This window comes from Mytilus trossulus, chromosome 7, assembly GCF_036588685.1.
Source record: "Mytilus trossulus isolate FHL-02 chromosome 7, PNRI_Mtr1.1.1.hap1, whole genome shotgun sequence".
Lineage (NCBI taxonomy): Eukaryota > Metazoa > Mollusca > Bivalvia > Mytilida > Mytilidae > Mytilus > Mytilus trossulus.
Window position 1 is genome coordinate 13,657,537 of NC_086379.1, and position 13,270 is coordinate 13,670,806.

General features: G+C 30.8%; 1 protein-coding gene across 1 annotated transcript; it reads left to right on the plus strand.

Annotated features, from left to right (window-relative positions):
• The first annotated feature begins 5,099 nt into the window (after nucleotides 1-5,099).
• Nucleotides 5,100-7,685, plus strand: LOC134726172 (perlucin-like protein). The gene is made up of 5 exons (XM_063590574.1): nucleotides 5,100-5,123; nucleotides 5,642-5,764; nucleotides 6,395-6,500; nucleotides 6,768-6,996; nucleotides 7,655-7,685. The coding sequence occupies exons 1-5, from the start codon at nucleotides 5,100-5,102 to the stop codon at nucleotides 7,683-7,685; spliced, it is 513 nt and encodes a 170-aa protein (XP_063446644.1).
• Nucleotides 7,686-13,270: the final 5,585 nt, after the last annotated feature.

Consider the following 13,270-nt stretch of genomic DNA (forward strand, 5'->3'; position numbering starts at 1 on the left):
ACAATGGAAGTTATTTATATGGACAAATTCGTTCATAGATTAAACCAGTTTCAATGCACTACATACATCTCGCCCATAAATCTGTTACACAACAGCAGCATAATTAAATAACTACAGAAAATGTGATACGAGGAGTTTGAGCAACTTGTAAACATCAACAAATGACGGTGTCAAACCTTCCACCACTCAACATTTTAAGTAAAATATATTTAAAATCCTGAAAAACATCATCACCCTTCGTTGTCTCGATCAATTTTGTGCTTAATATCTGTAAAATATGACATAATTTGCTTGATTTTGCACCGAAATAACTCCCAAAACAACTGAAAAATGATGAATTTTGACCTCCGGTTGAAGTATTTATTATGTAAACAAGACTCAGAGTGACGGGGAATCCTGTACATAGTCATGTGCCCATATGTTTCTAGGTCACATTTATTTATATCTCGACCAATGAAAAGCTTTAGGATGCATTTGTGTCAGTTGTTTGTAGTCGTGGGGATTACCCGCGGTTTTTTGGAAATCAACGGAGGTAATCTTTTGGTTTATCATATTTCAGTAACGGAGCACTTATTTGAATACCGAATTTGGCAGTCGTGTGACAAAATCTATTCTAATGAAAAATTTACCTCAAATACTAATAGATGTTACGTTGTTTCAATATTTTTATTGTCTGAAGCACATGCTACGTTTTTGTTTACACGCTGGTTACAGCGCCACCTCAAAATTTTTAGATTATGTCCCTTTTCCAGCGGGACTACCGGAAGTAGCTCTTCAATGTCACTGGCTTTCCCACTGTGACAAGTTTACTTTAACTTTGGAAAGTTTAACTTAATATAGACTTAAGAACAAAAGGTCACCACACATAACCTGTGATGGACACAAAGACCTTAAAAAGCAGGTCCTACCTATATCGTTTTGTCCTTCCAACCCTTTTTACTTCTTTACCATGTACTTTTTTTCTTTTTCTTTACATAAAGTTGATTGAAGTTTTCATCATACTTCGGGTTTAAAAGAATCTTTTGTTACAGGTATTAAAGAAATCCTTTATTTCCCTGAAGCTGCTTCATGACCAGCGGCAAATATTACAGTCATAATGCAAAATATATAGTAACAAGTGTGTGATGCAAAACATTGCTCTAGTGAAATAACAACTCCAGTTGATAGATTCTTGTTACCAAAGGAATGAGCGGGGTAGAACACGTCTGAAATAAACAATGATGGATTTATCGATTTTTAGTGTGTAATGCCACTTTCATTAGTATGCAAACAGTAATTTTTATTATGGGAAAATACCAACAAATCGAGAGAGAAAAATTAATAATTGGAAGCATGAGACAAGTTAATAGTTCATTCATACCTATATTATGTCGCTGGGATGCTGTCTCATTGAAGGAAACTCGCATCTATTTGTTTAACGTCAAACTTGCACACGTCTTTTGGTTATTTGTGTCGGTAGGAAGTGGCTCATTGACGTTTACACCACACTTGTTTTTGATGGATATTGTAAATTTTCAAACATACAGTTAAGGTGTTATTTCATATCTGATAAGCGATGAAGAGGAGACAAAAGGAGCCAATATAAAGGAGAAGAAATGATCTTATCTAAAGACAAAAATGACCTGTTTGTTGGTCGTTCGTATTTCCGTTGTCTATAAATATAGTTCCTGCCATTTTTATGAATGGAATCTATAAGTACTGTGTCTTTTAGGGGGACATCAATGGCTAAAAATGATTAGTTATGCTTTTTTTTGTAGGGAAGATTACCATCATTTTTGAAACATTATTTTATTTTTTCAGATGGCATTGTGGAGTACAGTGTCAGATTTGTATGGATGGCAAATCTGTCTATTCAACAAATGAAATAGAAAATTGTATGTTAAAAAATGCGACTTTTCCAATGGTCTATTGACGCCATTTAAATATCTAAGCAGTTCAAATGTGTTAATAATTGAGTATATGTCAAGATACTCAAGAGATTTTCAACTTTTTCTTCATTTATTAACTGTATACGGATAATGTGTGAAACCAAAAAATATGTCTTCACTGGGAACTCCAGAGCTGAAACATGAAGACTTCAGTTTAGCAGGGACTGTGTGAAACTAAAAAATATGTCTTCACTGGGAACTCCAGAGCTGAAACATGAAGACTTCAGTTTAGCAGGGACTTAACTCTAAGCTAGTTTTGGCCATTTTTGCACATAAGAACTTTACAGAAACAGTTAGTGTAAAACTGTTGTGCTCCACGACGACATGTCTTCTTAACTATAGAATGATGCATTGAAATAGAGACTGTGCAATGCATTCACAGAATTTTCGAACATTTTCGACATATAACACACCCTTTCATTTTGAAAATAAAAATTCTATATCTATTAGTGTGGACCTAAAGTTGTATGACAAGTTAACTTTAACTTTAAAAAGTTTAACTTAATATAGACTGAAGAACAAAAGGTCACCACACATAACCTGTGATGGACACAAAGACCTTAAAAAGCAGGTCCTACCTATATCGTTTTGTCCTTCCAACCCTTTTTACTTCTTTACCATGTATTTTTTTTCTTTTTTTTTAAAATAAAGTTGATTGAGGTTTTCATCATACTTCGGGTTTAAAAAAATCTTTTGTTACAGGTATTAAAGAAATCCTTTATTTCCATGAAGCTGCTTCATGACCAGCGGCAAATATAACAGTCATAATGCAAAATATATAGTAACAAGTGTGTGATGCAAAACATTGCTCTAGTGAAATAACAACTCCAGTTGATATATTCTTGTTACCAAAGGTATGAGCGGGGTAGAACACGTCTGAAATAAACAATGATGGATTTATCGATTTTTAGTGTGTAATGCCACTTTCATTAGTATGCAAACAGTAATTTTTATTATGGGAAAATACCAACAAATCGAGAGAGAAAAATTAATAATTGGAAGCATGAGACAAGTTAATAGTTCATTCATACCTATATTATGTCGCTGGGTTGCTGTCTCATTGAAGGAAACTCACATCTATGTGTTTAACGTCAAACTTGCACACGTCTTTTGGTTATTTGTGTCGGTAGGATGCGGCTCATTGACGTTTACATCACACTTGTTTTTGATAGACATTGTAAATTTTCAAACATACAGTTAAGGTGTTATTTTATATCTGATAAGCGATGAAGAGGAGATAAAAGGACCCAATAGAAAGGAGAAGAAATTATCTTATTTAAAGACAAAAATTACCTGTTTGGTTGTTCGTATTTCCGTGGTCTACAAAATGTATAAATATAGTTCCTGCCATTTTTATGAAAGGAATCGTTAAGCACTGTGTCTTTTAGGTGGATATCAATGGCTTAAAATGATTAGTTATGTTTTTTTTGTAGGGAAGATTACCATCATTTTTGAAACATTATTTTATTTTTCAGATGGCATTGTGGATTACAGTGTCAGATTTGTATGATCTACATTAAATAAAAATACTATCAATGATTTTAAACATAACTGAAAAAAAATAATATACTCTTTTAAACCCTTCAGAGGTTATAAACACCTCGCCTTTTTATTCAACATCTTAAAATTTCAGAAGAAAAATTTAATGCATATTTAGAACAAGTGCATGCTAATGTTTGTTGTAAATATGAATCCTTATTTGTACAAGACTGGCCGAACCGGGTTTTTAACATGCTAATTCAAAAGATAACCGGAGAAAGGAAAAAAAAAATCATTCACAGGTGAAATAAAATATCAACCTTTCAAATAAAAAAGTTCGCAAGAAAAATATATTCACTGTGGAACCTCTTCTTTTGCTACCTCCACTTTCTACCCTTAAATGAAGCTTTTCAGTCGATTTAAACTTAAACCATTGCTTTCTAACCGATTTATTTACGTGCATTACTGACAGCTCGTGAACGTATCTGTGCATATCCCTAAACCATATCAACTTTACAAAATAAAAAGGCATTAATCAGTTGAGTCAACTGGAAAATCATTTTGATTGTTATAATCCTATGAAATAAGGTTAACAAACATCAAGGACTATATTATGATAATGATCAGAAAAGTTTATTTGTTATATTCTGATATTTAAATTAATATTGTGATAACTCTGTGGTGGTGCTTCCGAAGACATACATTTTTGGATAATAGATTCACAACCATCATCTATTCTAGTACAAACGGTGTGACTCAGATAGAAAAATATCGTTGCTAGGATTTTCTCTAGATGCGCGTTCCGTCTTCATTTAAGTCAACAAAGTCCCTCAAACTGAACATTCCGATTAACCTTCTATTAATTCACCTTATGTACTGATAAATATTCTGATTCAAATTTCAAATATTCACATTGGACATCTCGAACTTTGGCTTGTATCCTTATCCTGATAAATGTTCCAAATTATATTCCAAATAATCTTGTTCTAAAATTTGAACTTTATCATAATGGTCTTTATGAATACCAGTTTCAAAGTTCATTACTTATAATTATTAACAAGAAAAACCTTGACTTTGACCAAAATTTTACACCTCCATTCAAGTTTGTCTGAAGTTTTTTTACATCACGAACTTGAGATATTTAACGCATATAAATATCGCCTCTAGAAATACATCATTCAATATTCAATCTGCTTTCAATATATCAACATGTCTTTTGTTTTAATGAAACTTTGTGTTCTGGCATTTGTAGCCACTATTGGTAAGTCAATTATTTTTAAAAATTTAAGAGATTCTTTTCTGTATTTTTGGGGATATAAAAGCATTTACCGAAGTACATGTAGCATAAAGCGCCGAAGCGCTTCATTCGAAAAAATTGTACGGACGGACAACCTTTTCCCAATTCTATAATATGACTAAAAGAGGAATTCAATACTGATGGTTAAATGTTTTACTAGGATCATGATCATTTTAATTACCTGTGCACCTTATTGCGGAAACTCTGGTCATGATTGAGGTTACATTTCATTTTGAGAAATTTTCAGAAAGACACAATATTGCTGTCAACCAATCAAAAGAAAGTATTATAATGAAACATACAATGTCTGTAATGTAATTATTATTTATTAAACTGATTTTTCATGATTTAATCTGTAATTCATAATTAAAAGTTTTAATGTCTTGTTTTGATTAATGGACATTAAGGTTAAAATCAATGTTAGTTTAAGCATAGCGGTGAAGTTTATGACTAACAATTCTACCCAATTACAAAGTAGCATATTTGATACATAGCATTGTAAAACACATATCTCAATTACAACAACTCTATAGAGAACCTATTAATAATGCATTGACTCGTTAAAATGTAGTAGTATTTCGTGTGAATGGTCCTTATGTCATCAAATTGTACATTGCAATAACATTCCAAGCCCTACCTTTGTATGTTTTTGAATATTCATATTGTTGTGATAAACGTTGTCATTGATAGCAAGAGCAGTTATCGATGCGACGATTTATTGGGATACAGAACACCGTGTGCTTAAAGACTGATTATTAAATAGTGAAGGTTATCATTGTGATGAAAATAAACTAAGTGTCGAATAAATCTTTGTATCTTTTTAAATGGATTAAAGATTGTTATTCTATTACTTTGGATTTTGACAGCCTTCCATGAACGTGATAAATCTCTCTATATCATATTAGAAAGTTCTCTACATTAATTTTCTGTATGAAAGGATACATGCAAATATATTATAATTCTGATTTCAGTATTTTCTGCATGCCCTACTAGTTGGACTCATTATAAAGACAAGTGTTTCTTTCTAAGCCGTGACAACGAGACATTTGCCGATTCACTGGTGAGTACAAAGGAATAGAGCATAGGGAGGGTTTCGAAAATAATTGTTCATAAACTCTTATTCTGATTTCGATTGTTTTACTTTGAAGTATAATTACTGTTGGTTTTTTTTAACGATGTATGGAGTTTGACTTATTTGCGATTTTGCAAAAGTGTGCATTCCAATGTTTGCATAGCAATATCGCCTCTTTTAAAGTTATGCGAATACCTCAAGTGTTTTTGTTTATAATTCATTTCTTAATTGGATACATGTGTTTTGAACACCGGTAAATTACGGTTGCATCTCATTTCACATCACATGATCTTGTATATGAATCAGCCGTTCTTAATTTATAAATAGAAACCTTTAGTAACTACATACAGTTTAAGAATAAGATCATCGACATTATATTAGTAGTGGAAATATATTTTCTAAATGTAGCATATTTTTGTCAAATTAATATCAAAGCAGTTGGTAATGGCCGTTTGTATTAAACGTTTAAGCATGTCGGAATAATGCTGTTTTTCAAGGGAGAGAAATAGCTGAAAATATGTTCAAATTCCCATTTTATATAATGATATAATGTCATATCCCCATGATGAATAAATGTTTGTTTTTATTTGAAAGTAATACTTTTCTATCTTTTCCAAGAAACTATGTGAAGTGATTGGGCGCCAGTATGGTAGATCGGCATCATTAGCTACCGTTGATGATGCAAAAACACAACAGTTTCTTACAGATTTAATGATCAAAATAAGTAAGAATGTGTTGATATTAGATTTTTTAATAAAGAAGAAAGCGCAATTTTTGCTCCCTATCTAGCTTAACCTGAATATATATATAGCCACTATTTTAAGATAAAACTTGGCTGTTTTAATTACATGCAAATTACCTGCAATTAAAAACAAAAATTCACAACGTTACTTTCAAAATTGATATTTGATTGAGAGAATTTAGCTTGTTTTGTTTATTGCATCAACCTATGTTTAATTTGTTTCCAAAATCATTTTGTTTGTTTTCACAGATTCCATTGGAATGTACATAGGATTAAATGACCTTGTAACTGAAGGTGAATTTCACTGGGTAGGTAACGGCAAGCAGGCAACTTACTTTAACTGGGGACCTACCCAGCCAAACAACAGAGGGGGAAACGAGAACTGTGTTGCTATGAGAGTTGATCCAGTTATAGGCTTCAATTATTCTTGGACAGATGGTCCTTGTACAGTACCAACAACATACATTTGTGAAATGGTGTAAGTAATATCGAAAACAAATAGATTTAAACAAATAAAATTTTAACATGGAGCCTTTTATAACTGCAAAAATATATTGTTCTTTTTCTGTTTTCAATGTGGTTTCAACTATTTGGAAATAAACATATATTTGTTGTTTTCAAGATATAAAAACGTCTTTTGCTGTAGTTTTTTTTATCTCTGGGTATTCAGACAACTAATTTACAAAGAACAGGTACAAATATTACAAAATAAGTCGCATTTTACCCCGCTTTGATGTTAAGCAATTGATAATGTAGATATTTCTTTTTGCATAACAGTTCGTTGTGATGTCTACTTCGCGGTCAGCGTTTAAGCAATATCGATTAATATGACCCACTGAGTTCATACCATGACCGGTTGTTTGATATTTGGAGAAAATACATATTCACGCTTCTGTAATATACGTTACAAAAGAGAACTATTTATATAAACTTAAGAATAATTTGTATAATTTGCAACGAAACAATTCTTTACAAAATACGTTATAAATTATCATCATAATGTTACCGATAAGCCTTCAACAACGAATAAAACCCCTACACCCTACCAAAGTATAAGAATCGCTGAAATGTCAAAAGGGAAACAATTTAAACGTTAATACTGACGACTTTTTCAAATATTTATTTATTCGTTTTAGGGCAGCAGATATTGGAAACCTTCTTGGATAGCTGTAATTGTCAGTAATCGTTTTACAATTTACTTGTCACTTTATTTATTACATATTCACACACAAACATTGTTGTTGCTTTTATTTGATATTTTGCGTTTTATGCGAATTGATGGATATTGAGAGCGCCGAAGGTGTAACACGGATCGTCGTAAAAACAGAAATTATGTTTTGTAAACTTGAAAATAAAATTGCAATGCAAATAAACTCATCATAGATACCAGGACTAAATTTTGTATATACGCCAAACGCGTGTTTTGTCTACAAAAAAAGACTCATCAGTGACGCTCGAATCCAAAATTGTTTAAAAGGCAAAATAAAGTAGCTGATTATTTCTGGTAAATTTCACATATTTATCGTTTATCTATCTACTTAGCATTTAACAAAAGCCATTGCTGACTAACGTGTATTATGAAGAACAAGAAAGTATTGTAAAGCGAACTTATGTTTTTATTTCAAGTATAAGATATGAATATAATTTTTCACATCATGCAATAATAACCATCACAAAAGCACAAAATGTATATAAAATAGTCCTCCACATAAATATAACAATCCATGTTGTTTCCAGTAACAATGTGTTTTGGTTGACCTGATGTAGACCTACAGTATGACCAGACGAAAAGATAAAACTTATAGTTATTACATTTCCTTTACATATAGTACATATAGTACCCAATTACTATCTGGTGTGTGATATAAAAAACATGCTTATTATGTATACTTATATGCATGTAAAAGTGAACAGCGGGGAAATGAAATACCAATGTACTTTTGGAATTTTCAAATATCATTCTAAAATCACCTGTAATCAGAATAATCCAAAGGATTGATTTACAATAATAAATACGGGTACATATAAGTCTTCTTGTTGCGATGAAATCATTTCGCCAAAGTACCCTTACTTTGATACATATGCACTGACTTGTTTTAGTTCCATATAAAAGAGACATATCTCTGACGACCGAATCCAAAACATTAAAAAAGATAAAACCTTGATATAGCCTCACTTAAAAAAAACTTGATTTAGCCTCACTTAAATGAAATTGAAGAATTGTTGATAAGTGTTCCATCATCTGCATACCTTCATCAGGCTAATAAAGTGTCAAGTACTAAGTTTGTGAAATAACATTTATCCAACAGCACCTGGAGATGTTAACATAAAACAATCAGGTTTTTAACTCGATATCTATTTTTTTTTAAACTATTATATTAAAAAATGAAATAATCATGAAAGGTAACATTATGCTCTAAGAATTATGTTTCCAAATCAAAAGGAAACAAAAATATTATTGTCATGTCGTGGTTACATCAAATTGAAACTCTAAACACCAAACTTTTAGCTAGAATCTTTTCAAAATAAATCAATTTAATCAAACGCTTGATACATCGTTGCCTCAACAAAGGTTTTAGACTTTATAACAAGAATTTTTGATAAAGGTAGCTACATTTTGTAAATAAACAGGTATTCATTCTTTGTAAATTGACAATTCAGTGACTTCAACATAAATTTATGTGATTAAACATTTTGAATATCTTGTATAAATGTAATCACGAAATAAAGACAGATTTGTCGTTCTTTTTCTATGATTTAAAAATATGCAAGTTGTTGTTATTATTTAAAAGAAACGCAGGCTAAACAAATGGTATTCCTTCATAAATCAGACAAACCAAAATATTTACTAGTCTTTAAATCATTCAGACAATTCCACCTTTTTTTACAAAATGTGTCATGATTTTCTTTAAAAAAAGCTAACATAGGTGTACTGTCTTCTGTTATATATATATTTGTATTAAATAAAAACATAAAGTGGTCATTCATTAATTTGCAATTGACAATAGCAGACGAATGTTATTTTGTAATTTTCAAATTTTAAAGAATGGTGACGTGTTATTTCGACTCTTTTGGTTTAAATTCTCTTTAAAATGATTTAATATTCATGGTTTTCCTAAAATCTTGTGTACATCTGATAAAGGTTATTTTAGAACACATGTCGTGTTCATTGAAATCAGGATTGTTCGTTTTTAGAGAATTAAATATGTCACGCCTATGTATCAGTAATCAAATTCAAATAACTATGGTTCTTCAGATTCAATTTTTTTTAACAGCTTATTAATTGCCGACTGATAATTAAAATTATTTCCGCGTGAGCGTTCCTGATTAAGGTAGATCAAAAATAGGGCTTCGTAAACAAAACAATCCAATTCATAATTTTCATTTACATAGCACTTGGCCGATAGGTCATCCATTATCATATCGATAGCAGCTATGGTTGTAATTAATTTATAAACATATACACAAACAATAGTCTGTTCCAAGTTAAGCATGACATTTGTCTTATTTGTCTTATTCTTTTATAACTAATATCAAACAGCATACAATGTATCAACCCAAAGACAAATAAAATCTCGAACAGACACTCTCTCGAGTGTTTTGATGTCTCAGCTTGATACGAGTGCCATATTGAAAAACAGAATTCATAATTCAATATAATATTTAATGATATTGTAAACAATTGTACATAAAAGTGAAGATAATTTAAGCAGTGTATAGATGTTCTCAAAAGTCATGATTACATCAAACAATCAAAGAATTGCCTTAACTTCAACCGAAGTGAGACTAGATAGTTAGCTTTGACAAGTTTAGCTTCCCCTAGAGTGTTTCACAGTGTTGCATTATAGTGTTTTGAAGAGAAATATTTATAACCTAAGGGTGAATCGAGAATATCGCTTTCGCTGGAAATTAATGCAAATAATTGATTGGTTATATTTGTTCAACATTGCAATCAGAGTCAAGTATGATCATACTGATTAACACATACTATTCAATGTTTGTGAATTCAAACACCAAAAAAAAGGTGAGACTTGTAACCCCCACTTACGAACGACTGTAAAATCTCAGCAATTGTGAATCCAGATGATATCACTCAACGGTTAAAACAATTTGACCTAGACTAAAATACATTCTGCAACATGATATTACAGTTGTTTGGACTCTATTTTTACATCTGAAAACCAGTCTGACTTTGTTTATTATTATAACATGCGCAACAATGTGGATTGTTAGAACACATTGTATTTTAGTATGTTTCTGTACGCCTAAATTTGTCTATAAATACATATTTTAAACTTGAAGTTTTCTGTTTATTTCAAGTGCAAAGATGTGAAACAGGACCAAAGTATAAATTCTATATGAGAATTTGCAATAAGATGTCTTAATTAAACACGCAGTATCATGAGTATCAAAGACATTACATCAACTTGTACGAATAACCTAATCAGTATACAAAAATTATAATCCTGGTACTTTTGATAACTAATCAGAAATTTGAATGTCTTGAATTACGCCTTTTTAATTACAGGTCATCTAAGTGATTTATTTCTTTAGTTAAGGACACAAAATATTATTCGGTGTATAGTCCGTAAATACTTTACATAATCAAGGCCACGAATTATGATGATTTTATCTGACATAGACCAAATATAAGTTACCTGAGATTTACCTGTAATTATCAACAACGTAGTGAATTGTTTCAAAGATGATACTTCCGACTCTAGATTGCATTTATATTATTGCCGAATGATGAAATTAGATTGTTTAATGACAAGTTACTAAAGCCAAATCCCCAGGGGACTGATTTGATGAAATTACATTACCTCTAAACAAATTGTAAAATAAATTCATGCCGACCTTTGTGTAATAATGCAGATTAAAATAAAAATCCCTACATAACGATTTTAACATCTAAATTGAAAAAAGGGCAAATAAATAAAAATTAACTGTAGTGATAATAAAGAAATGTGTTCTATCGTCCAGTGAAATATAGTACATACATATCAGGACCAAGAACTGTCAATGTGCTACGGGTTTTTCCCAGACTTGTTCATAATATAACAGTTCCCTGCGTTTTTTTGTTGTTACAATTACTTATAACTATTTTATTATAATCTATTTTAAAGAAAATATTATTGTCATATTATGTACTATATCTGTGTTAAGGGCTGTTACGGAAGAAATAGTTATTGTTTTTTTTGCAAATACTTTTCAACATGCATATGTTATGTTCAATATATAGATAGGGATGTAATTGGATAATCATTATGTGTTTGTTTTTTGGGTTGGTTTTTTTTGTTATTTTTCGGTCTTTCTTCTAAAAGTTTACTTATTAATTTTCAAAAAATTAAAAAATAAAATCTGAACACTTAAAAAAAATAGAAACGGTAAAATATTTCCAATTAAGAGATAACTAAAATAATGACATTATACGTGTCTTATAATTATTATATTGTATGTATGTCATGTATATGTTGTTATTGTTGGAAATAAATAAAATCATCAGTTAAAAAAGAAACAGTCCCCTGGATGACATGTCACCACACCTGAATACAGTAATTGCTCTGAAACATAAACGTCGCTTGCTTAGCAGATGAGCAGCAAATGCCAATTTACAGTGGTATGATCCGGCTTGTAGAGATACCTAATTGACTTGTAAAATTAAAAAAATAAATATATATAAAAGGGAATTATGAGTTAATGTATGCGCAAATAAGAAGCATCCAACTATCGAATTAGGTCAACTTGCATGTTGGCTTCATTAATAGACAAGCAAATATTATGCAATACTAAGCAAAATCTTTTAAAGTGCAGGTATATTATTTGTACTTTCTATCGTCACAGCATTCAATTTCCTTTTATTATCTGACATTTAAATGAGATAAAAGATAAAAGTTGAAATGAAAAGAAACAAATTCCTTTGATATTTGAAATTGATTCATAATCATCGGCACAACTCTTTCCTTAATGCTCTTCTTACTGGAGATTCCGACCTTTCGACAAGGTAAAGACGGTGTTCTCTGATTTAAGCGGTGACTGCTGAAACATCTCTCAGGAAAGTTTTCGAAACAGAATGAATATGCAAAATTATAGAATTAAGTAAATGAATACAGATATGAATCTTCCCTAGTCAACATTTAAGGGACGACATAAAAAAATCAATGAAGGATAAAAAAAACTTAATTCAAATAGTTTGGCAGTTAGAGGTCAAATTTAAAGTTTAATTGACATATATTTTATATATATCCTTATCGATCAATCATTTTTTTCAAAAATCAAGTTCAAAAGGGGGAAGGGGGTCAGTGAAAAACTTTATGAATTAATTTTTGTATCTTGCATTGAACTTTTGATGTCGTCCACGACAAACTCCTGGAAAAAAATATTGCGTCATCCTATTTTTTCTGACAAACCAAAATGTATAGCATACGTTTTAGTCATGGACGTAAATGTATTTTATTTGGCATTATAGTTATCCCTTTTGGGACATCCAATGATGTCCAATCAGCATTTGACCTTATTTGTGTACAACAATCATATTAAGAAAACTCTTTATACCTGTACAAGTTTCAGTCATTCAGTTTAGATCTTTTTCTTTGCCATCATTTATAAAATAGTACATGAAATATGTATATCTCGTCCCTGTACCGTTCAATTTTTTTTTAGCATCCTGTATATGCTTTATATGCAAATATAATGAAGCCGACCCTTGAGAGAAGATTTTTCAACCTGCATTCCTGGACACATGAAAAATC

Coding starts and splice junctions, on each gene's coding strand:
- LOC134726172 (XM_063590574.1), top strand. CDS start 5,100: ATGGACATTAAGGTTAAAATCAAT. Junction 5,765..6,394: donor AGACATTTGCCGATTCACTG/GTGAGTACAAAG, acceptor ATCTTTTCCAAG/AAACTATGTGAAGTGATTGG. Junction 6,501..6,767: donor AGATTTAATGATCAAAATAA/GTAAGAATGTGT, acceptor TTGTTTTCACAG/ATTCCATTGGAATGTACATA.